This window comes from Carettochelys insculpta, chromosome 6 (assembly GCF_033958435.1).
Source record: "Carettochelys insculpta isolate YL-2023 chromosome 6, ASM3395843v1, whole genome shotgun sequence".
NCBI classification, from domain to species: domain Eukaryota; kingdom Metazoa; phylum Chordata; order Testudines; family Carettochelyidae; genus Carettochelys; species Carettochelys insculpta.
This window is the reverse complement of record NC_134142.1, coordinates 69,745,728-69,770,803: the sequence shown is the minus strand read 5'-3', so window position 1 is coordinate 69,770,803 and position 25,076 is coordinate 69,745,728. Positions and strand designations below refer to the sequence as shown.

At 46.3% G+C, this 25,076-nt stretch overlaps 2 protein-coding genes across 2 annotated transcripts in view; one reads left to right on the top strand and one right to left on the bottom strand.

Annotated features, from left to right (window-relative positions):
- The window catches only part of TMEM229B (transmembrane protein 229B), a 193,545-nt gene that overhangs the window by 2,674 nt on the left and 165,795 nt on the right, over positions 1 to 25,076 (top strand). The window lies entirely within an intron of this gene.
- PLEKHH1 (pleckstrin homology, MyTH4 and FERM domain containing H1) overlaps positions 1 to 25,076 on the bottom strand; it is an 84,953-nt gene that overhangs the window by 15,486 nt on the left and 44,391 nt on the right. The window contains exons 15-23 of the mRNA XM_074997210.1: positions 22,838 to 23,017; positions 22,186 to 22,294; positions 20,259 to 20,371; positions 18,741 to 18,917; positions 17,737 to 17,834; positions 16,218 to 16,395; positions 15,917 to 16,072; positions 7,797 to 7,897; positions 4,168 to 4,309 (exon numbers count right to left, since the gene is read on the bottom strand). Coding sequence (XP_074853311.1) covers positions 4,168 to 4,309; positions 7,797 to 7,897; positions 15,917 to 16,072; positions 16,218 to 16,395; positions 17,737 to 17,834; positions 18,741 to 18,917; positions 20,259 to 20,371; positions 22,186 to 22,294; positions 22,838 to 23,017 — 1,254 coding nt within the window. The remainder of the gene's footprint in view (positions 1 to 4,167; positions 4,310 to 7,796; positions 7,898 to 15,916; positions 16,073 to 16,217; positions 16,396 to 17,736; positions 17,835 to 18,740; positions 18,918 to 20,258; positions 20,372 to 22,185; positions 22,295 to 22,837; positions 23,018 to 25,076) is intronic.

Sequence of the window (25,076 nt, the reverse complement as noted above, 5' to 3'; positions counted from 1 at the left end):
GGCGGCAGAGATAGAGCTGAGGCATGTAACAGCCAAGGAGAAACATGGCCTGACACAGAATGATCTCAGGATCGAGACCCATCAGAAGACTCCCAGCTGGGGGAATATCAGCTGGGAGAGTAATAGTGGTGGTGGTAACAGCTACTAGAGCGATGGGAGCATAGTGACCTGTACGAGCTTCTGCGTCAGTCCCATGAGGGACCTCTATAGTATGAGTAGGATGATTTACAGGAGATCCTAGAAGATGGAGATGGCGAGGGGGATAGATGTTGGTGCCTCCTGCCGCAATAAGCTGCCAATAGAAAGGGGGAAGGTGGTCTGCGCAGCTCAGAGTAGCGTGGGCTATGTCTCTCCAAGCATCCCAACTGTATGGGAGGGATCTCGGTGCTGAACCTCTCTGAGATGGAGAGAAGGCTGGTGAAAAAGCTGGCAATGGCAAACCCAGGGAAGGACTGCGGTGCCATGCCTTAGTCGGTGCCTTTCTTGGTGTGGGGTCATGAGGAACCTCTGGTGTCAATGTTGGTGCCACAGGTCGGCACGGGGAAGGCTGAACCGGCAGTGCAGATGTCAGGGCTGGTGCCACTGGGGCCAGTGTCGGCTCCGCAAGAGTTGGTGCTGAAACTGTTATCGGTGCCGGTGGACTCGGAACTGGGTGCTTTGAAGTGGCTGGCACCTTTGGTTGCAAAGATTTCGTGGGCTTAAATGTGGTGCCATGGGCTTCAACACCTTACTGCTCATGGCTGGCTTAGGCTTTACTGAAGTGGTGCTGCAAGTGCCGGGCTTTAATATGTCTCCAGAGGTGCTCTGCGAGATTGCAGGCAATGACCAGGTGGATAAAGTCTTAGATTCTTGGTGGGCAGGGCAGTTGAAGACGAAGCCCTGCATTTCAATATAGGCTGGTCCTGAGCCATAGGAGGTTCTTCACTTGGGGGTGGAAGAGCCTTGTCAAACAATATCATTTTCAGGCATATCTCATGGTCGTGCTGAGCTCTGACCGTTAGTTTAGTGCATTGCCGGCACTTTTGAGGGATGTGACCCTCTCCCAAACACCTTATGCACTCCGAGTCACTGTTCAAGGCAGGCATTGCTTCGTGGCATTGTCCACTTTTTTGGCACCCTGAGATCCTGGCATGGTAGAAGGGCTCCAGACAAACAGTTCATAAACCGGGTTATGCAATCGGTAATAAGGAACAACTGAAACTTAGCTCTAAGTGCAACTGGAACATTAACTTTAACTTTTTAAACTTAAAGGAATAACGAATGGACCAAAAACCAACAAGAGAGAGAACTTTGAACAAGTTTGAAGGACAATAAACAGTCTCATGACATCTAGTTGAGGAGAGGCAGTTAGCTCCATCTGCAGCCGGGGCAGTTGAGAGGAACTGGCTTGAGCCAGGTCCGCGCACGTGACTAAAAGAGTGCAAATGGAGAGACGCAGCGGCAGCGCATGCGCAGATTGGCTAAATACAGCTATGAAGAGTCTCTGATCCGCGACGCGGGGACAAGCCCAGCACTTACAGTGGAGCACCCACAGGACATCACTCGAAGAAGAATTTTGTATTCTGTGAAGAATAAAACCAGACTGGGGCCAGCCACACCATATGCTGGAAAGCTTATCTCTATGCATTGCTGTATTTTCAACTGCCCAATAAGAAACCAGCTTCTTTGTAGACAACTGAAGCAAGATTGCTCAGTCTGCTGCAATGCAAAGTTGACAGCAGTGTCTTCTCCCTGATTAGGGGAACTCTACTGGTATAAGTGGCTCCGTTCCTTCCTGTGCCAGCTGTCTCCCAGAATCCCCAAGAAAAAGGTATGGGCTAAGTAGGGAGGAGATTCCTCACTGGGATAAAGTTTTAGGGGGATCTTATGGCAATGGCACAAATTAAAGCGGTTCCTCAGCACCATTAATGATTGGAGAGTCACAACTAGTTTTCTGAGTTTCCCTGCCCTGCTGCATTCCAACACCATTAGAACTAGGTGGAGAACCTGCCCTCCTTCTTTGTCTAAGAAATGTGCTCTTCACGTTACTCGTCTCTGACTAGCTTAGTGAGCAGACTCATCATTGTCTTTGGCCACTGCAGAAGGTCAGTTAAAGTCCTGTAAGAGACATAGGCTACATCTCCACTATGATATAAATTTGATTTTATTAAAATCAATTTTTTAATGCTGGGTTTCATTAATTTGAATTTGAGTATCCTCACCTGCCCACAAACTTCCCACAAAGTTGACTTATTGCTGCCACACTACATTGCCAAACATCGACTGTTGCAGCAGTGCATTGTGGGAACCTATCCCACAGTTCCCTCAGCCTTGTCATGTTCCGAGTTATTTTCATTGGTGCAGTGTGGGGAAAAAAATGCCCCATAAATGGTCGTGGGTATGTGATGTCCTCTTCCCACATTGCATTGCCTTCATTCCCCTCCCATTCAAAGCAAACAGCCATTTTTTCAGAGAGAAAGAAAGAAAAGTAGGGAGTCCCAGGCAAAGGAAAACCAAACTGTCTGGCTTCAAAAGGTGTAGTGCGCCAGGAAGGAGATGTCATACTGCCCTGGGATCATCCAGGTGACTGTGCCATCTCAACTGGCCCTCCCACAGTCTCCCAGGAGTGTCAGGGGTGGGTGGGAGAGTAGCCTGGAGGGTTGACTCCCCCCTAGCAACAGCAAGACCCTGAAAATCTTTGCTGTAAGGGGAGACTTCTATCAGTGACAACCAGCCTGTGAAAAATCTTTCCCATCTTTGGAGCCCTCACCATGCGCAAGCCAGGACATGATGCTTATATTGGGTCAGGGACTAGCCACATGATGTGGTTGGGCGTGGGATAGACCCCCAACTGCATGGCGCCTGTGGGGGAGGAGGGGACTGGCTCTCTACAAATATGAACCGCAGAGAAGAAGTTTCTCAGCTCTCATACAAGCACAAGCCCGACAGCCTAGTGCAGAGGGGCAGAGGCTGGTGCCAGTGCTGCGAAAATAATCTCAGCCTCTCCTGCTATATTCTGTGCCAGAAAGAAGCCACCACTCCATGTTGGGGCTCTTTTTTCAGGGCTAGATGCAATCGCTGTGCTGATAATAAAGAAGGAAGTTTCTCGGCCTCTCATACAAGCATGACCCTCACAGCCTAGCATAAGGGGCTGGCGACAGAGAGGGTTTTTGCCAGCAGAGGCACATCTACATGGCCTGTTTACTGCAGGTAGCAGCTTCTGCTGGCAGCAAGATCTCACACAGCTATGGTAATTAGCTGCACCAGTATGCTAATGAGTGGCCATTTGCAATTGTGAGACTGCTCATTAGCGTGAAGCTGCTGGCAATACCCCTCCGTGCAGACCCAACCGTAGTGTAGACAACTGTATGCCCTGACTTTCATGCCACCACTTGCCATACAATGTGAATAAACCCACAACAGTAACATGGTACATACGGAGACCTAATTTAGGACCCTGCAAGATGTTTTTCCAGAGTGAGGTTCTAGGCTGATGGCACTATAGCAGGGAATGCTCAGACCATTAGGCTAAGATCAGAACAGTGATATTTTAATATCTCCATCAGAGTTGGTATACAAAATTGTTTTGGGGCTTTCCCAGGCTGGCTGTGTTTTCCAAAGGCTCTTGCTAGAATAGAGTTCCCTTGAGGGAATGATGGATGCATACATGCCATCAAAGCAGAAAATAACATCAAAGATTAACTCCTTGCACAAACAGCTGGAACAGATTACCTTGTCCCCTCTCTTTAGCTTAGTTTCAGTTTATGGGGTTATTGATTTGCCACAACATAACTCATTCTGCATGTGAGGAGTTTGGGAAGAAGCACCAACCCTTTTGTACTGGTCATAATTGCTTAATTGAGATAATGCACCATATAGCTTGGCTGATGTGTAGTCCAACTAGCTGCACAATAGTACTTGTACCTATCGTAGAGCATGTGAAAATGGCAGGGTCATTGTAGCCTGTGGGGAAAGAAGTGTGAATTTTCTCCTATCCTTCAGCACCAGGTTCTTTACATAACAGAAGTAAATGCAGTAGAGAAAGAACATCACAAGATACAATGTCTTTGGGTAGTCCAAAACGAAAAGCACTGGTTTCCCTAGGGGATGGAGAACAATGCCCTGGCAGCCACATTCTATACCACTTCTCATACCAGTATTCAACAGCAGATTAGTCTGGCTGCTCACCTGAGCCATCAAAGCCACCATTTCCAAAGCCAGCTCCTTATTGACAGGGAACCTCCCACTGGCTATTTCACTGCTAACTTGGGAGGCCAGCAGCAACCGCTCTCGATCTGTCTCACCTTTTGCCTGGTTTCGAAAATACAGTCTAAAAAGGAGAGAAATGCAATGCAGAAACAGGTGACGGGAATTTGCCGCAGAGTTAAAATAACCATCCTTTTCAAACAAAACAAACTAGCAGTCATGTAGCACTTTAAAGACTAACAAATTAATGTATTAGGAGATGAGCTTTTGTGGGACAGACCCACTTCTTCAGATATATAGCATTTCCAGTCCAGACTCAGTTATATAGCACAGAGGTCCAAATGAATTGCAACAAAAACTGACAAATCAAATACATGGAACTGAAGGCGGGGATGGGGGGATGTTAAGTGTCTTGCCTCAAATAATTATGAACATCAAAGGAAGGGAGACAGTCCTTGTAATGCATGAGATAATTGCTGTCCCTGTTCATACCAAGTGTTACTGTATTGAATTTGAGTATGAACCCCAGTTCACAAATCTCCCTAAGTAATCTGCTTTAAAAGTCTCTTTGTTGTAGGATCCATATTCTCAGGTCTTTAACAGAATGGCCCACTCCATTGAAATGCTCACTGACAGGCTTATGTGTATTGAGATTCCTAATGCCTGCTCTGTGTCCACTCATTCTTTGGCAAAGTGTTTGCCCGATTTGTCCAATGTACATTTTAGAGGGGCATTGCTGGCACATGATGGCATATATAACATTGGTTGAGCTAAAGGAGAATGAACCCAGATCTTGTAATTAACTTGGTTAGGTCCAATGATGGTATTCCCAGAATAAATATGTGGACAAAGTTGGCAACGGGGTTTTTTGCAAGGAAAAATTCCAGGATTAGTATTGTGGTGTAGCCTGTGATTGCTAGTGAGAATCTTCATTAGATTAGGAGGTTGTCTATGACAAGTGGTAATATATAATGACAAACTTTAATATTAAAAGAAACCAACTACTCCAAGATAGGCCCAAGAAGGTCAATAACAGAACACCACTTGTCATTACTTATAGCCCCCATTTCAAACTCCTTCAACTTATCATTAGAAACCTACAACCTATTCTAGATCATGATGTTACACTCCAAAAGGCCCTATGTGATAGGCCTGTTCTCTCCTACAGAAAACCCTGTGACCCCCAAACCATTCCTGTACCCCGCCCACCCAGATTGCTCACCCCCAGCCCTCTCCAGCATCCTACTCCTGCCCAGATCACCCACCAGCCTCTCAGACCCTCCAACCCCAAGCCCACTCCTGTACTCTCCCCCCTACCCAGACCCCAGTCCACAAGCTTGCTTCCTGGCAGCTCCTCCCGTCTTTAAACCTTCATTTTTGGCCCCACCTCAGAGTCTAGAGGGACCTACAAAATCTGGCTCCAGGGGCTAGTGTTCAAGGGGAATGGAATGAAGGAAGGGTTTTTTCCCGTTTTTCATTTGGGACCACACCACGCCACTGACGGTTTTGTTTTGTTTTTTTCTGATTCTCACATGTGTGCCCCCTGACTATTTTTACTGTGGGTCAGTGGCCCCAGCCCGAGAAATGTTCCCCAACTGCTACACTATAGTATATGAGGCTCATCAGCTCAGTGCAGCTCTTCCTGTGGTGTTGTCTCCCACCTCATCTAGCATTCCCTACTGTTACACAAAAAGTCTTCTCCTGTGCAGCTTCTGCCATTCAGAACATTTTTTCTGTTTTCCTTGCCCCAATGACTGAATGACAGTACAAGTCTCAGACTGCATTAATTTTCCTCCTGACAATGAGAGCTATGCTTTCCCAATTCTCTCTCCTTCTTACGCTCTTTCAGGATCTAGTTTGCGTGGATGGAGCTATACAAATCTTTAGTTGTATTGCACTGTATCTAGTTCTTACTGGGTTCCAAGTCTATTATCTTTGGCCCATATATCCCTTTCCCGCCCCCTCCATGGCACTCCATCATATCTGGAATGCAGCCAGAACAAGGGTTTGTCTACACATGGAGTTTTTCTGGGATAGCCATTCTTGATCAACTCCATGTGTGGAAAGTTTTATTCCAAAATATAAGAGTTTTATTCAAAATTAACTCCATATGTGGACACACTTATTCTTGAATAAATGGAAACATTGATTAAGCTAATCAGGAATAGTTCATGTATTTATATTACAGCAGTGGTTTTCAACCGGTGTGTTACAACAGACTGGTGTGCCGTAAGATTAAGTCAACTTCCCCTTGCAGCTCTGTGCAGAGTCACCATGTGTGTGGGGGAAAACAGATGACCCCGTGCCAGCTGGGGCTCAAGCAGTAACGCTGCTTGAGTCCCAGCTGGCACAGAGTTTATCAATTTCCCCTCACAGCGGCTCTGCGAAGAACCACCAGGTGGAGGTGGGGATAGGGAATTGATGACCCCATGCCAGACTTGCTGCCTGAGTACCTGCTGGCTTGGGGTTGGTCAGTTCCCCCCACTCTACCCTTCCACAGTGGCTCTTTGCAGAGCTACTGCTAGGGGAAATGCCAATCCTGCAGAAGCCCATTCAGCCAGGAAGGCAGCTAAAATCCTGCTTCCTGGCGCATAGGTGCTGGTGGGGAGCCCATCCTGCCTCCCTGCTGTGTCAGGAAAGGAGGGAGGGCAGGCACCTGTTGGAGCTGGGACTCAGTTTAAATGCCACATCCCAGATCCCACAGGCTGGTGGAGAAGGGTGAAGTTGAGGAATCAATTCAGCTGAAAAACGTGGGTGTGTTTGGGAATTGTTTGTCTCATTGAAGTGTGACGTTACTGAAAAAGGTTGGGAACCACTGTATTACAGAACCCATGAGCCCTAGTAATGGATGATAACTTCTACTATACTAGGTGCTATGCAAACACAGAACGCATAGTCCTTGCCCCAAAGAACTAACAATGTAAGTGTAAGGCTTTGTCTACACTACACTTCAGGCAGAAGCACAGATGAACTTGTGCAGCTGTGTTACTGTAAGGATAGCTGCTCTATGCTGCGGGGAGAGAGGTCTCCTGCCAACATAATTAAACCATCCCTAATGAGCAGTGGCTGCTATGTCTGCAAGAGACCATCTCTTGCCAGTATAGCACTGTTGACATCTGTGTTTTTGTCACTGAAATTTTTTCAGGGTGTATTTTTCACAACACAACCAATAAAAGTTTTGATGACAAAGCATTAATATAGACAAACCCAAAGACAAATGTGGAAACAGACAGGAGAAATACAAGGAAACACTGATACCATATTAGTCAGGATACCAGGCCCCTAACCACTGCCAATTTTTTGCAGGCCTTCCCTGCAAAGGAGTGTTTTAGGGATAGATTTGAATTTGGTTAGTTAGTTTTGCACATATTTATGGAGAATTTCTCCCAGGTATGAGGGGCAGCACAAAGATGCTTGTTTTAAAACTTTGTGGTGATAAAGGCTGACGTCATTGGCCCACTGGACCTGGGAACTGACTTTTCAGTACTAAATGAGAAATGATACGTGGGAATAGGTCATGAGGAGCCTTGAAAGTAAAGACAGGTAGCTTTACATTTACACCCAACCTCATTATCTGACCCAAGTTGTTTCCCTCAAACTATGCACAATACCTGTTTTTATAGGTCAGCTTCACTATTCTTGTGCTACCTTCATATTTGCCAGGATGTAGTTCTTTCAAGGCTTGTTCCCATTTTGAAATAACATCACAGATCTGTAAAGACATCACAGTGAGACAAGGTGACCCAAAGACTGAATGAGAAGTAACCAAATAAACTGGGATTTGGGTTCAGGAAGGACAAACCGGCTCAAGAACACATTCAGCTGATTGGAGTTGACATACAATTCCACCAGACCTTTTCTACTGCTAAAAAGCACATATTACAGTAAAAGCCAGGTTATCCAGAACTCAGATAACCTGCACGCTCAATTAACCGGCACCTGCTCTGCCAGCGGCTCATACTGTTTAACTGAGCATATGATCATATAAAACATACAGAACTGCAGTTGCCAGGGTGGCTGCAGGACCAGATACTCAGCTGGTAGCAGCAACAGTAGGGCCAGGGGCCAGCTGCCTGGTCAGTGGTTGTGGAGCTGGCTGCAAGCTCTGCTGGCAGCAGAGCTAGTGGCTAGCTGCCATGCTGGGGAGGCAGCAGTGGGTCCAGGAGCCAAGGCCAAGGCTGGCAGCTGTGAGGCTGGCTGCTCAGCTTGCGACAGCAGCAGCAACTGGGCCAGGGGCTAGCTGTTATGATGCAGCTACAGGGTTGGGGGCTAGCTGTCACGCTTGGGCTGGTGGCAGCAGGGCCAGGAGCCAACTGTCCATCTGACTGGAGTGGTGACGATAGAACAGGGCCAACAGCACCACTCCAATATCTGGCACATTTGATTATCCGACATCCCCAGTTCCCCAAGGGTAGGGCAGGGGAGCTGGATAATAACTGTAACTAGAGATTGGCCCAAATGAAACCTCTGGATCCACACCCAGGGGAAAGTCTGAATGTGAATTCCAGTCCAGTGCAAACTCCATAAATGTCCTCTATCTCTAATATATATCCTGGCTCTGAATATCTCCAAACCTTTCTATATCAGACATATTTCTAACAACAAATGACTCGTCTGGCCTTCAAACAACCCAGCAGCCTTTCCAAGCTCATCATCTGAAGCAAGCTCTCCGCAATCTGAGGATTCACCAACTCAAAGTGGCACCAGACCCTGTTAGAACAATAGATGCAGAATTCGCTGATATACCTCTGCTGCTACAATGATCAACATCCCCACAATATACTTTTCAAGAGCCATATGTCCTAAACGTCTAAAAGATATGCGGCCTATCCAGTGCACTAAATGCCTCCAACTATGTGGGTATGTGTGGGTAGAACTAGACAATCACTACACTTTTTAATAAATTCACACAGAAAAATGGTAAAAGACGAAAACACCACGTTACCTGTGGACGACCATCTTTCACAAAGTGATCACACTGTATCTAGTCTCCCAATCCTTGTTCTTAGAGGAAATTGCTACAGCGCCTTCAAAAGATAAACTTGGGAGCCTAAATTCCTAATTTCGCTAGGCACTAAAAATCAGGGACTGAATAGAAACATTGGATTTATGCAGTGTTTCTTTTGTTTAAAAAAAAATGAGGAGCAGGTATGACTCCTCACCTCCCTCCGTCACCCCTGCTGGGTTCCCATGGCAGGGGCTTCCTGAAGGGCTGTGGGGTCTCCAGCTTCTGGCTCCTGCTGCTGAGGGCAAGCAGGGGCTCCGGCTCCCAGCTCCACTCTGCTGTGGGGGCTTTACCTTCCAGCCTCACAGCCCCCCATGCTGCTGTGGGGCCGCTGGGAACTCTGGCTCCCAGTCTGCTCTGAAAAAAGGTGCCAACAAAGCACTGGATTTATGGCTTTTTACAAACCACTACCCTCCTCAACTGCTTTCCCTCTTCATTTTCCCCTCTATGACTGAAGAGGTGCTAACGGTCCATTTCTCCATGAATCATCCCTTGAAATGTGTGCTAACTACTTGTGCTAAACAATCTGTTCCACCTTGTAACCCTATGGCACTCTGTCCACAGTTTCCCAGGCTGCGTCTATACTACAAGATAAATTCGAATTTCAAGGCTTTAGTTCGATATTATAATGTGACAGTCTTCTCTCGTAACACTGTTAACTCAGTTTATTCAGCCATAATGCCAGTTACAGAATATCAGTATTACGGGATGGATATAGCATCTATCTTGAATTTAAAATCTCAAATCAAGGCTTGTGTGGAAGCACCATGCCCTTAATTCAAATTTGTTAGCCTCCAGAAGTGTCCCGTATGTATCCTGCAAAGCTACGCAGTGACCCTCCAAGTAAGGCCGCTTCATTGTGCACTGCTGTCAGATGTGCAGGACGAAGGTCAAAGTAAGCCTGCGAAGTTTGGATTGAATTTGAATTAAAATTTGAATTGGAATTTAGCGGCCCTGCCCTGCAAATAAAAAGGGCGTCCATTACGAAAAAAACCCCTTTGCCTATTGCATTGCACCACATGGGTAGCCATCACAGCACATCGATAGCAATTATTGGTAGCCCTGTACTGCAGTCATGAGCACTCAAGGTAGTGATCTGACTAGCACGTCTCAGGCTCGCAAAAGAGCCCCAGCTTGGACCCACCAGGAGACTCTGGATCTCATTGCCATTTGGGAAGACCAATCGGTGGCGAAGAGCCGTCGGGTGGCCAAGAGAAATGTGTCCATCCATGATCAGATGGTGCACGAGATGGCAGCCCGAGGTTACTCCTGGGACTCTATGCAGTGCCGGGTGAAGGTTAAAGAACTCTATCAGGCCTATCAAAAAGTCCAGGAAGCCACCCAGTGGTCAGGCGTGGCTCTACGGACCTGCCGTTATTATCAACAGCTCCACATGCTTACAGGGAGCGACCCCACCATGGAGCCCCGAGTGAATTACGACACTTGTGGAAGCCCTAGTATGGATTCTGGGATGAGCCCAGAGGAGCAGCACGGCCTGGAGGAAGAAGACGACAGAAAGGAGCAAAGGAGCAACAAGCAGGGGACAGAGGAAGTTGTCCCGGACGGCTTGGAGCTCTTCACAACAGACCTGGAACCAGTTCCCTCCATGGTGGGCCCCTCCACGGCATTCCCCTCCATGTCAGGCCCCTCCACAGCAGCCCCTCCATGCCTGTTCCCGAGCCCTCTGGAGCAAGCGGTTCGAGTGAGTCTTTATTCTGCATGCTAGAAGTGGGTTGGGGTGTGTATAGCTATAGGGTTTTGCATAGATACAGGTTTTCTAGCTGTGCTTCTGTGCCCCTTAGGACAGCATGTTAATGTTTCTTGGGATTGAGCATGTCTCCTTTTTGGAGATCTCCTGAAAGGCCTCATCCAGTCACTCTTGTATTTTTTTCACGAGGTTCTTGAGCAGGCCTGACTTGTTGCAGCTTCCACGGTAGCACACCTTGCCATGCCAGGCAACCAGATAGCAATCTGGTGTCCTGGCACCACACAGCATTTTAGCACGTTTTCCAGGCTTTTGGTCACAGACCAGGAGTAGCTGTTGTTTCTCCATATCTGTTAGTTTTAGGAGAGTGATGGCTTCTTTGGCAACCCACGGAAGCACAGGACGTTGCATCTGTTTGTTTGTTTGTTGTTTTTCTTCTTTTTTAACATGCCTCCTGCCCCTTTACATTGGCCTGCAGCAGCTGGCGGGTGCTCCGTCCCCCACCCCACAAAATGGTTTGCAGTCTCTGGGGGGTTTTCCCCCACCATGTCGCTTTCCAACCAGCATTTCTTTTAATTTTTCATGACCCTCCCCACCCCCACCACATTGCTGTTGGGCGTTTCCCCTCCCAATCCCCCTTTCTCCAGCGTTTCTTTTGATTTTGCAGAACACCCAGGCGCCATGTGGCTGCCAGGCTCTGCCGGGCATTTCCCCTCCAATGTCCCTTACCAAGCACCATTTGTTTGCAGTTCTCAGGAATGCCACGCAGGGGACTCCTCTGCTGTGCTCTTCCTTTCCCATGTCCCTTTACTTCCAGCCTTTCTTTGGATATTTTTGTTTTCTTTACACTATTTTTACTGTGCACTGAAGCCCCACAAGCAGCCGTCTATTTGTCACTGCCACAGGACTCCCAGACAGGAATCCTGGTGGCGGCCCCTGCTTTGCAGACCTTCCCATTCCCACCAAAAGAGGACAATTGCTTATAACTTACCATGTCCACAAAGCAATGTGCTGGAGAAGTGATGGCAAGTGATGTATTGTGAAATGCACACTTACTGTCCCATCCTTAATAACCCGTGTGTCCTTGAAAAGTATACTTTCAGTGACAGTATACAGAAAGATCCATTCACTGCACTTCAAAGCACATTATGTGAATTGTATCTTAATTTTGACCTTCATTTTCCAGACCCAATGTCCAGTGTTGCAGAGAAAATGAGGAGACACAGGAAATGCAAACAAAATATGATCCTGCAGCACATGCAAGACACTCAGGCAAAGCAGAAGAACTTGACAGAGGACACTGCTCAGCAGCGTCACAGTACAGCTGAATGGCTTCAGAGTCAAGTAAACTTTAACGAGAGAATGCTTGACCTGCAGCAGCAATTGTCAAAGATGAATGAAGCCGCGGCAAAGCACACTGAGGTCGTGGCAAAGCAGACCGAGGTCGCGGAAAAGCTCATAATGGCCGTTACTGAGCAGATGGCGATCCAGTGCTCCCTGCTTCAGTTGCAGGGGGACTCCCAAATCAGCAGGGCATCAGCTGATAGCCGTTGGCCGGAGTCCTGCTAAAGGCACAGCTGGGCAGTGAAACTCCCTTGTCTGCAGCAGACACACAACTGAGGGAACCGGCGGGTCGGGGAGGAGGAGTGCCGCTGAAAGCACAACTGGGTAGTGAAACTCCCTTGTCCGCAGCAGACACACAACTGAGGGAACCGGCGGGTCGGGGAGGAGGAGTGCCGCTGAAAGCACAACTGGGTAGTGAAACTCCCTTGTCCGCAGCAGACATGCGGCTGAGGAAACCAGGCGGGGTGGGGGTAGGGGCACTGAAAGCACAGCACATTCTATTTATTAATTTAACCCCCTCCCACCAAAAAAGAGCATTTGTTCATTACAGCATGGTTGATTCATTGGCATTATGGCAGAAACATACATAGGTACCATGTGCATTACAGATCAGTCATAAACCTGTTTTTGAAAGCGTCCCTTATTGCTACAGCCTGAGCGTTGCTCTTGGTGGATGTTTGTGTAGACAGCTGTGAGTAAGCCCTGCCTATTGCCTACACTTCAGAATTCCAGATAAATGGGAGAGTCTCCTGCCTTGATTCACATATGTTGTGCAAAATAGTGCATGCTGTAATAACAGTGGGGACATTAGCTTAAGAAGAATCCAAACGGGTCAATAAACATCAGCACCTCGATTTCAAATGTTCAATGGTGCATTCCACTACCATTCTGCACCTGCTCAGTCTGTGATTAAAGTTTTCCTTGCTGGGGTTCAGGGCTCCTGTGTAGGGTTTCATCAGATGGGAAAGCAGAGGGGAAGCAGGGTCGCCCAATATAACAACGGCCATCTCCAGGTCACCCATCTTGATTTTCCGACCAGGGAAAAAGTCCCATCCAGGAGCATTCCATACAGTCCCGAATTTCAGAATATGCATGCGTCGTGAACCCTCCCCAACCAGCCAACATTGATGTCAGTAAAACGACATTTGTGGTCTACCAAACCCTGCATGACCTTGGAGAAGTACCCCTTTCGATTGATATACTCCAAAGCCAAGTGGTCAAAGACCATGCTGGCGATGTGCATGCTATCTATTGCCCCACTGCAGTTAGGAAACCCCTGGGCAGCAAAGCCATCAACTATGAGTCCCAGAGTCATAGTCTTCCTGATGAGATGCCAACAGATTGCACGGGCCACCTCCATCACCACGGACCCCACTGTAGATCTGCACACCACAAATTGATTTGCCCCGACTGGTAAATTCCACAGTGCAATGGCCACTCGCTTCTGTACCGTTCAAGCCTGCCTCATTTTGGTGTTGCTGTACTTCAGGCTGGGTGCCAGAACATCACAAAGTTCCATAAAGGTGGACTGGCGCATGCGAAAGTTCTGCACCCACTGCTGGTAATCCCAGGACTCCAAAATGATGTGATCCCACCAGTGTCTGCTGGTCTCTCGAGTCCAAATACGCCACTCCACTGTCATCAATGCATTCGTGGCAACTACCAGCTCTGCATTCTTGAACACACAATTGGCACAATTGCTGTTCCAAAGCACCATATTCATTATCACCATCAACATCAGCAGTCGCACCAGTAGGATAGAAAAGTGTCATTGAGCTTTGGAATTGAAGGACAAATTGCATGACAGCCGCTCTGGTTTCCAAAACAATCTGTGCTATGAGTTGGAGTGTCTGTGGATCCATGTTTGCACTGGAATGCTGCAGCAGGAAATGGCATGATCTCCAGTTCTTTCTTCATGTGGTTAGTAATAAACTGAATTCTGGGATAGTGCTTGGAATTCTGGGATTCCAACATGAAACACCCACAAGCAACTGGGGCTAAGGCACTGTGGGATAGGTACCCACGATGCAGTGCTCATGCTGTCGAACTTGCATGGGGCAATGGGGACGCGGAGATTTGACATGGAGAAAAGGTGGGTCAAATTTCATGAAGCTTTGTGGATGCTTTATTCAAACTCATAATATCAAGATTAAGTATTCGAATTTATTATATATCAATTTTATCTCATAGTGTAAACGCAGCCCCAGAAGTGAAGAAGTGGCCTGTGTGGCTTGAAAGTATTTCTCTCACCAGTAGAAGTTGGTCCATTAAAAGATATTCCCTCACCCACATGCTCTCAAATAACAAACAAAACAGTTCCAGTTACCTTCTCCAAAACACTCTACTCCTTCGTAAACAGCCCAGTAATAAGCTGCTTTATAACATAACATAATGGACAAATTAAGAGCGTAAGAGGCTACTTGGCATAACTGATCAAATAACCCTACTCCTTGAGTTAACTTTTGAGGACCCCTTGGATAATACCCAAACCAGTTAAGACAGTGCCCTTGGTTGTCTAGGACCCCATTGGCCCCTCTAACATCCCTACTTCCTAAACAGCGTTTCCATCACCAGCACACTTCACAATCATATGACCCATCTCAGGCTGAAAAAAAAAAGAATCCCGTTTGGAGTTCACCGTGGCACTTTTCTTTCTATTCTGTAAAGTACTTTTAACCCTTGATGCTCTCTGCCTTTGTCACAACAACACATTCCCTGCAGTTGGGATGCCAGTTCTCTTCAAAAGCTGCTAGTGTTGCTCCTCTAGGTGACGTAAGTTGAGTCTGAGGCAAGTCTATACTAGGAGAAAAAAATCGATGTAAGATACGCAACTCCATTATGAGAACTGCATAGCTGGAGTCAACATTTCTTAAATTGATTTTTGCTGCTGTGCCCCCAGCAGGAGGTCGACTGGAGAAACTCTCCCATCAACGTCCCTTATTCCTCACAGAGTAATGGGGTGAACAGCAGTACCCCATTCATTCAGTTAAATGCGGTTCCACTACATGTGTTAAATCAAATCTCAGACGATTGAACACCAGGGCGTCAATTTTCCAGTAAATACAGGCATGCCCTGAGATGCAAGTGCATCCCTTATGCCAACAAGGGCTCTCCTCTGACAAAATTTAGTCTCTGCAAGGTATAGCAGCCATTGTGTCTCCAAGATAATCAGCTAGCCATCTGTCTGTCTATCTGGAGTCTGGGCGATATCTACACACAGAAACTCTGGATGCTAGCTCTCTTCTTGCACTGAGCGAAACTTCTCATGTTTTCTTAAATGCTGGTACTCTCCTACACTGGCAGCACTATTGTCAATAGAAAGTTAGGACTCGTTTAGTAATATGGCGGGAAGCATGTGGCATCGAGAGGGAGGCAGAGAGAGAGTGCACACGCGTACATGCCAGTCCATTCACAGAGTTTGAATTAGAGGTACCTAGAACCCTACAACACAACACAAACTTGTCTTGACTAGTATCTAAAGGTGTGATGTTAGACTGTACTAATCCGCACATTCTGACTAATGCCACCTAACACTCTAGTTAAGACAAGGCAAGTTCTACTTCTGTGAAATTCTAGGTTCCTTACTAATCTTTAACTCTTGCTTTGTCTAGATGGGACTTGTGGGGAGGCTCCCTTCCAGCCCCAGAATTCTGTGATTTTATGATTCTATGAATTACCTTCGCATTGCCCTGCAAGCAGTGCTGCAGATCTCTTCCAGAAGGATCATCTGTGAAGAGGGAAAACCCAGTGTGGGATGGTTTCCTCATGCCCGTCTCCTGGTTCAGCCGCTGGAGGAACTCATCCACCGTTGAGGAGCCATCAAAACCCACAACCTGAAATGGAACCAGAGATTAAAATAATTAAATAAGTCTATCTTGGGGGACAGAATTAGCCACAAGTGGATAAAAAAATGTAAAGACAGCCAGACTCCAGTGTAAGATTCAATTACGTGGGAGATACACAGCATCTCTGTCTTACCTGGTAGGTGCCATTCATGAAGTGCACTGGAATGCTGAAGGGGAGTGAATGGTGGAAGGGATTCCGCAGCAAAATGGATACAATCTCCATTCTTGAGGGCTTGGCTTCCCGTTCTCCAGTGTTCAATGTGCGGTCCACAGACCTCTGACAGTAGATAGCATACTTGCCTATTTCACTCCTAATCCCAGAGTGAGAGAATGACAACACACACAAGCTTTAGGTACACTTACTGTACCCATTATCCTTTCCTCTCCTCAGTGTCTCGCCCCCCACAGGCATCTTACTCATGGGAAAATGTGTATATTTGCCAGTGTCCTAATTCACCTCTATGGAGTTGGATATTAGATTTTATGCAGATAAATACAAACAAGTTAGGACTCAGACTCAGGACTCTTTGGACTGAAAAATGAGGCTGGATGCTAGATTAACTTGTAAGATTTACAGAATTTTCTGTTTCCAACTGAAATAGTGATACTGTGTGAGTACACCTTTTGGTATTTCCAATTCTGGTTGGAATCAGCGAGTGCAAAGGCAGCAGGAAAGAAAATGAAAATCATTGTCTAGAAAGATTACACAGACTCTTTCCAACCACAGGAGAGTTTTGATGTGAGTTTTTGACAAATGTCGTATCGGAGATTGTTAGAAAGGACAAAGCAACAAAGAGGATACCATATCTGTATATACAATATATACTCTGATATAGGAAGTATATCTGTATATCTAGCTACTCACATGGCATTTATGTGTTATAGTATATCTGGTACATTAATACAAGGTGAGTTGGTAGATACTGATACAAATACACTCCTTTTTAGAGGTGTCCTATTTTTCAAAAGTGCAAATATGGTAACACTACCAAAGCTGTTTACCCACATTTAGTTTTCATATAGCAATAAACTCTGTAACAACAGGGTGCATATTATCTGGTCACTGATGCATGCCCCATGAGGAACCTCAAAGTTAAAGTGCAAGTTCCTTAAACTACCCAAGAAATCCATCAACAGACAACAAATGTCCACCTTAGAATGGCTTATTGCTGTTAAAGAAGACTTAATTGGTTGTTTTCTTGTTGGTCTGTTTGTGGGAAAGAGTGGGAGAAGGTTAGATTGTTATGCAACATATAACCCTTCTCTATGAAGCATAATTGCTACTAAAAGGATAAAAGGGCTGAGAGAACCTGGTGGGAGGTTGTCTGGAAATCAGTTTGGGTTTGTTAACCCAGAGACACTTAGCTTTTTTAATTTTTATGTCCTCCTCACAGCCCTCTTTTCCTATCCCCACATTTATACTCCCTCCCTGTCTTATATAAACAGTCATTTGGACTAGGAAACATTCTTAGCAAAAAGCGAGTCAAAAGTGCCTGAAAGATGATTTCTGAACAAGGACAACCTGGGACCTTGGGGAAAGCATCTTACTCATCTCCATCCCCAACACACTTTTGTGTGAGCCTTAATACAATCCTGCAGAATGGTTCTGAGACAAAACAGCCAGTGAAATATGAAAGTGGGATGTTATTTACCTGGGGTCTGCGTGCCGCTGCAAGTGTTGTTTGATATACCAGAGAAAGTGGTGCTGAGGGAGGAAAAGAGGAGTGCACAAAGCCAGGAGCTGCCAGCACTGTGAAGAGAAATGGGTTACCAGGAAATAAGGTGCAGTTATGCCTGCTCTGCTCTTGTTGCCAGTTATACTCGTCCAAGATGCTCAGGCCAACATTTTTTAGAGTGACTAGTGACTTCTGGGTGTGCAACTTGAGACTTTTTTAAGGGGACCTGATTTTCACAGGCAGGTGCTCAGCACTTTTTGAACATCAGGCCTCTTTGACCTTTCAAGTTGGGCACCCAAAAGTCAGGGCACCCCAAATCACAATTCACTTCTCAAAATCTCAACCACTGTAATTAGAGCTGTGTGAATAATTCCCAAATAATAGTTCAGCAAATTTTGCTTTTTTATTCTCTTCAAACAGATCACAGAACTCTTAGAATTCTTCATGACTTCAGATTATTCATACACATCTCCCTCTGGTTGTTCTTGCTTACTACATGATTTGAACTGAGAATATTGCGATCAAGAATCCAACAGACACTTTGGCTCAGATCCACAAACTTATTTGGACTCCCACTTCCACTGAAATTAATGCAAGTTAGAGACCTAACTACCTGTATGGAGTTGTAACTTATGCAGCAAAAAAAATTTGTAAGGCACAGTCTATTGTAGTAGATAGGATTCTCAACCTGCAGCTAATTATATCACTATCAGAGATGGTACAAAACAAAGCACCAACTAAATTTTGCAAATGAACAATATTTGGAACTTGGTTTTGATGAACAGTTGAACATTTACTCTAAGTATGCTTTTACAAGTAAATTGCACTCATTTTGTCTTTTGTACAACAGGTTTTTTTTCCTCTATGAACCTTAAAGTATTTACAGTCTTTTACGGGGAGCAGACCTATTGTCAATTATTCAAAATACGGATTTAAAAAAAAAAAAACTTGGAGCATGAAAGTGGCTTAGAGGAGCTCACCTGAATATCTGAGTGGTTCTGGGGCTGCCGGCAGCTAGTCTGTTTAACTAGTTGGCAGTAAATTTCATTCTGTAGCTCCGTATGTGTCAGACAGACTTGCAAGGCTGTTTGGGCAAGTGACACATGGTAATCAATAGACGGCGCCTCCACAGGGACGTTGATGAACAGCTGACAGGACTTCAAAAAAGGAAAATTAGCATCTGTAACAACAACCACCATCACCACCACCAACAAAATATTTGACTTTCCCCTCACAACACATTCCAGCTCCAGATGTGGAGTGAAGTGAATTTTCCGAAGCATCACAGCACCTCAGTGGCAGAAACAGGGAGAATAGCCAGATCTCCTAACTTCCAAGCCTGTGCTTTAACCTCTGCTGCCAAGTTTCTCCTCTAGAGGAACTTTCTCCCCACGCTATATGCTGCATAAACAGACTACCTCTCAAGTAGAGCATTCTTTGTAGCACATGCAGAAAGCTATAATCATGCAAGATTACACAGCAAAAAAGGCAGGAACAGATTCCCAGGCTTCCAGCTCACTGCAACAGTCAACCGTAATGGCCCCAAATACTACAGCAAGACTAGCGTAAGCTACAGAGTTTCAGACTATTCATATATCACAAGGATTTTTAATAAAGATCTATTATCCCATTTTGTAGAGGTACAGAGGTTAAGGATCTTTCCCACTCTTAGAATCCAGTTTTGAGTCAATCCATGGCTCTAACTCCCCAGCACAACTTTCTCTGTCATATCTCTCATGTGTCATTAAATGGAGTTGTTTGGAAGAACTCTCTCCACTACTCTACCTGCTTCCCTCAGCAATCCTTTATCACCTAGTCACACTCTTGCCTTCTAGTCTTACAACTTTTGTACACTTAAAACATTACAGCTGCACCACTGTAATGCTTCAGTGCCAACACTAATTATGCCAGATGGGAGGAATTCTAGCAACCCAGCTACCCATGAAGGTAGATAGGTCAACAGGTGAATTCTCCCATTGACATAGCCATGTCTATTTTGGGGTTAGTCTGGTTTAACTTCATCACTCAGGGATGTGGATTTTTCACACCTGAGAAGACATAGTTATACCAACCTAATTTCCTAGTGTAGACCAGGCCTTAATGTTTTCAGGACCCAAAGTAGAGAAAGAGGGGTGAGAATCAGGTGATGAGTTGCCTACTCCTCATCCCCACCTGGAAAGCATGAGGGAGTCAGGCAATAAGTTGTTTCATCTCCGTTCACTGCTGCTACTGGAGAAGGAAACAGACAAGTCCCACAGTACAGAAGTTGGCCCTGAGGTATCTGGTTCTCCCACTCCAAAAAAGAGTGATGTTCCAAGTGGTTCTTTGCATAGAATAAAATACAGCTGGTAGGCAGATTGGCCCCTTGTGTTACAACTGACACACTAACCCCATCTGTACCAAGAATACGGGCAAATAGCAATCATGCACAGAGCTTACCCTTCCCTAAAATAACTGTGCAGAACATCTGAAATCCATCATACTGGTTCTTTAATTACCTTGAAGAGCTTGAGGGCTTCAGTCTGCAGCGCTTCGGATGGCAGAGTAGTGAGGGAGGTTTGCAGCCCATCCTTACTGTAGCACAGCATGGGGTGTTTCCACAACGGAGATTCTGGGTGGCAGATGAAGTAAAGACATGCAGCTTCAGGAACGTAGCAGTGTAAGTCTATTAAAAGGTCAGCGCACCTCCCTCCAATCCCTATAGAAAAAGAGCCTGGGCAAGCCTGGGACGTATTAACCCTTGGTGTCACTCTAATGACTCCAGTAAAGTCATGGCACTAAGAGTGACCAAGAAGCTATGAACGCCAGCAAGTAATGCCTGGTGACTGCAGAGGTGGGCTGTAGGGTTTGCCACCAAGTCATCTGAGAGCACCACATAGGCTGGGTTTCTGTGGGAGGCAGCTCAATTTGTTGATGCAGGTGAGAGACCGATTCTGTGGAACAGATACACTATCAGGATCTTTATCAGTGGCACACTGACCAAAGCTCTGAGACAGGTTATACATATATGGGTGTGCAGGAGAGAGCATGTGTGTATTCAGAGGTGTGAGAGCATATGTGTACATGTATGCTACCACAGTATGGATATGTCTACACTAGCACACTACGTCGAAGTAGCCTATTTTGACATAAGAACATCGAAATAGGCTACTTCGACACATATCGTCTACACATCCTCCAGGGCTGGTGCCGCCGACGTTCAACATTGAAGTAGCAACGGAGAATGTTGAAAGGAGCCGCCCTGGAAGGAAATGCGGAGCATCCACACACACAAGCGCTCCCCGTTGAAATAAGAGGCCAGTAAAGCCCCAAGCCGCTCCCTTAAAGGGCCCCTCCCAGACACACTCAGCCTGCACAGCATGGGATCCACAGAGCCGACAACCGATTGCAGACCCTGTGAATGCAGTATGGACCCCCAGCTGTAGCAGCAGCTGCAGCAGCAGCCAGAAGCCCTGGGCTAAGGGCTGCTGGGCATGGTGACCATAGGGCCCCACAGGGGCTGGACAGAGCGTCTCTCAACCCCTCAGCTGATGGCTGCCATGGAGGACCCCACTATTTCGAAGTAGCGGGACGTGGATCATCTGCACCTGCCCTACTTCGACGTTCAATGTTGAAGTAGGGAGCCATTCCCATCTTTGAATGGGAACAGCGATTTCGATGTCTAGCCGCCTAGCATCGATTTCAACATCGAAATAGCACATGGCTCGTGTAGACGCGACGCATGCTATTTCAACATTGTGTCGGCTACTTCGAAGTAGCTGGTTAGTGTAGACGCACCCTCTGTGTGATATGTTGGGAATGTATCTACAGGGGAAAGAGAGTAAGTAGGTGGATATGTGTGCACAAGACACTATATGCATGTGTGAGGGAACTTATGTAAGTGGCTTTGTGTGTGTATCCAGGGATATGTCTGTGTGTAAGCTGCAATGGGGAGCTAGGATGTGTGTGTGTGTGTGCGCGTGTGCATGTGCGTGTGACAGAGAGAGAGAGAGAGAGAGAGAGGGGGAGAGAGAGAGAGAGTGTGTGTATGTGCATGCAGCCATGATACATGGGTAAATGAAACTCAAAGCAAACAGTGCCAGGAAGTCAGACTCAGATGGTTATCTCTTAAATTCTTATTTACTAAGACCATCCCAGATTTGGATTAATTTTCTGTGTTCAATATTTACTGTAGTTTGATCTCCAATGTAAGAGGAGCTGCAGCTGCTTTCATAAATTAATTTGATTAATTAGCCCAGGTTCACTGTACTGCTTGAATCCTCTGCTGATGTGCTACTGTATACATGGAAGTGAAAGGCACCCTATCCACTACAGATTTATTTCACCATCCCTTCTTCTACTCTATTTCTGGATTCAAACCAGTGAGAGAGAGAACTATTTCTCACCCTTTCCAACAATGGAAAGACATTTTGGGAGTCTACTTACGTGGGTCTCCCTCTGCATCCAGTAATTTTCCTATTAGCTGTTCATATGCGGTGCCCACCTTTGCACTGCTGCTGCCTGCTGCTACTGTCAGATGGTACAGCCAGGTGTCCTGGGGAAAAAGAAGAGACTAGCATGAAAAGTACAGGTGATGCTGGAAATCCAGTGACATTCTTATTGTCAACTATATAGATGATCAGCCATCACAGTTCCAAAAGCTATGGGTAACTATTACGAGTAAATACATCTCTCTCACTCAACTTTTGGCTCACCCAAGTTAACCAAAGGCCAGCTATGGCTTGTCAGTGGGCTAGCTAGCTGTTTCGAGTTTATCATCATTCATCAAGTCATGAGGGCTGGAGTAAGTGAAATTTGGATTGGTTCTTTGAGTTGGGGACAGCGGAGCACCATGCTCTATGGATCACCCACCCATTGTCTAGGACAATGGTTCTCAAACTTATTGGCCTGTGACCCAACCTGCTCAACGCAAACCTGTTCACAGACCACCAGCCAATCACCCACGATGACAAAATGCATAGATAGTGCTTGGTCCTGCCAAGAGGGCAGGGAACTGGACTTGATGATCTCTTGAGGTCCTTTCCAGTTCTTTGAGTCTATGATTCTACCCCTGCTCTCCAAAGACACCAGCTCATACCTTCTCATGTTTAGTACCAATGAGTAAGTAGGTGGGACTCTGATCCTGTGGGTGAATTACCAACGTGTAATGGGAGGAAAGCAGGCCCCCTGCAGTGGCTTCATAATCTTCATCAGAGTCACAGGAACGGTCCACCTCGTCCACTTTTGACTTGTGGATGTGCAAATGCCCCAGAGGACACTGTGAAAAAGAAATGAACTAAGATAAATATTCTCACTCTGTCTAGAAAAGATGGAGAGAAAAAGAAAGAAACTGAAAACAGAAAACCCTAGTCAGATTGCTTGGAGCACTAGAAAATGCAAGAACTAAACTGTAATTCTACATCCAGCTAGTTAATATAAAAGCAATAGTATCATTTGGCGTTTCTGTAGCACTTTTCCTTCATGAGCCTAAAGTACTTCACTATCCTGTTCTCATTATTGTTATTGTATTGTACAAGCACTAGAAGCCCAGTCAGGAGCTAGGGCCCTTACCACTAGATGACTGGACTCTCTAAGGAGTAGGGTCATTAGGTATCTCCTAATTGGCTGTAAGTACGGGTACTTGGGCTCTAGGAGAAGGGCAGCACAGGTGACAGCTACCTGATAGCAGGCTGAGATTCAGAGAAGGGCAACTGAGAGCTGCCTGAGGAAAAAAAAAGGAGAGTTCCCCAGGAGAAGCAGAGGAGAGCTGTACAGAGAACCTGTGGAAAGAGCAAAAGGTGAAACATGTTGATGAGGTTTGGACAGAACCCCTGCTGAGTTACAGCACAGCGTCTACAGAGGCTTTATGAACTAGAGGAGCAACCAGCCCGAATAAAGGAATCTGAGTTTGAAACACAAGGGTGAATACTAGAGGGTGAGTCCCCGGGGAAGAACTCACATGGGAAGGGAAGCCTTAGTCAGTGGAATGCTCTGGAAAGGTCTCTTGCAGCACACCTCTGTGAAGGGCAGTGGTAAGCTGAGCCCAGAACAAGGCTTGTCATGGAGAGATATTCCCTTAGCAGGGATAGGACTTGCAGGCAGGGAGGCCTCTCTGGGCAGAATTCTGCCAGCAGTTTTCTTGTGGGAGCCTGGGCTTGGGGCTATCAGCGTAGTGTTGTGAGAATGAAACTAAAATCAGGGAATTCTCAGGCAGAGGACCTGGGCAGTGGAGACCGGGAACAAGTGCAGAGCGTTCGGGGTTGACAAATTAATTATTGGTGGGAAAGAAATGATGTCCTTGGAAGGAACATGGAAATCTTCTAGGGCCTGTTGGGTGCCTTGGGCCAAGATAGATTATCTGCGTTATGACTGGACCATGGGGAAACTGAAAACACAGGTGTATGTGTCATGCCATGGCCTGTCACAAAGGGGTGTTCAAGACATTGCTGCTCTGTCACAGGCCCTTTGTGCTCGGCACTGTACACTTATAGAATGAAAAGAAGACCTCATTCACAAGCTGCTGTGTTCTGTCTCTTTTCCAACTGTCCATCACCTCCCTCAGGTGCAGCTTGTATTACTTCATATTATACACTCTGCAAGGAACGAGCTGTCCCTCACTATACTGTGCCCAATGCAACTGGTCCCTGATCCTGACAAAGACTGTTGGTGGTACGGTAAAAGGCGTACTAAAAATCCCATCCTAGGCTAGTGCCAGACAAATGGTATATGGTAGAGTGGGCAATAATTTTTGTAGGGAAGGGACATGCTAAGAATTTGGTAAGTAGCCACTAGCCTATATTAATGGAGAGGGCATGGATCAGAGATGGAGTTTGGGTGCAGGAGGGGGTTCTGATCTGGAGCAGAGGGTTGGGCGTGGAAGGGGTTGCCAGCTGCAGGCCTTGGTGATGGCAAGGAAGCGCTTAACATAGGTGGCTCTCAGCTGGCGGCACTGCAGGGAACTCAGGCAGGCTGCCTGCATGCCATGATGGCCCCACACTACTCAAAACTGCCAGCTGTTGCTAGTAAATACATGTGTGTGCCCCTTGGGAGATGGCAGGAGGGGCACTACCCACAAACACCAATGAGAGCTGTGAGGAAAGTGCAGGGGGTGGCTGGAGAACACAATCCCTGCCACAGCTACCAAGTTAAAAATACACCAAGACAAAGGAAGTCGTAGAAACAGAAATGGAGTAATCTGGGAAATAGTAGGCACCTGCTTTGTTAGTTATGCGTCTCTGGTACGTTTGAAGATTATTAATGTATTTGTATTTCTAGAAGGAGAGGTAGGCATTTTTGCATAGTGGGAGGTGCTAGTTGGGACTGGAATGAAGAGGAAG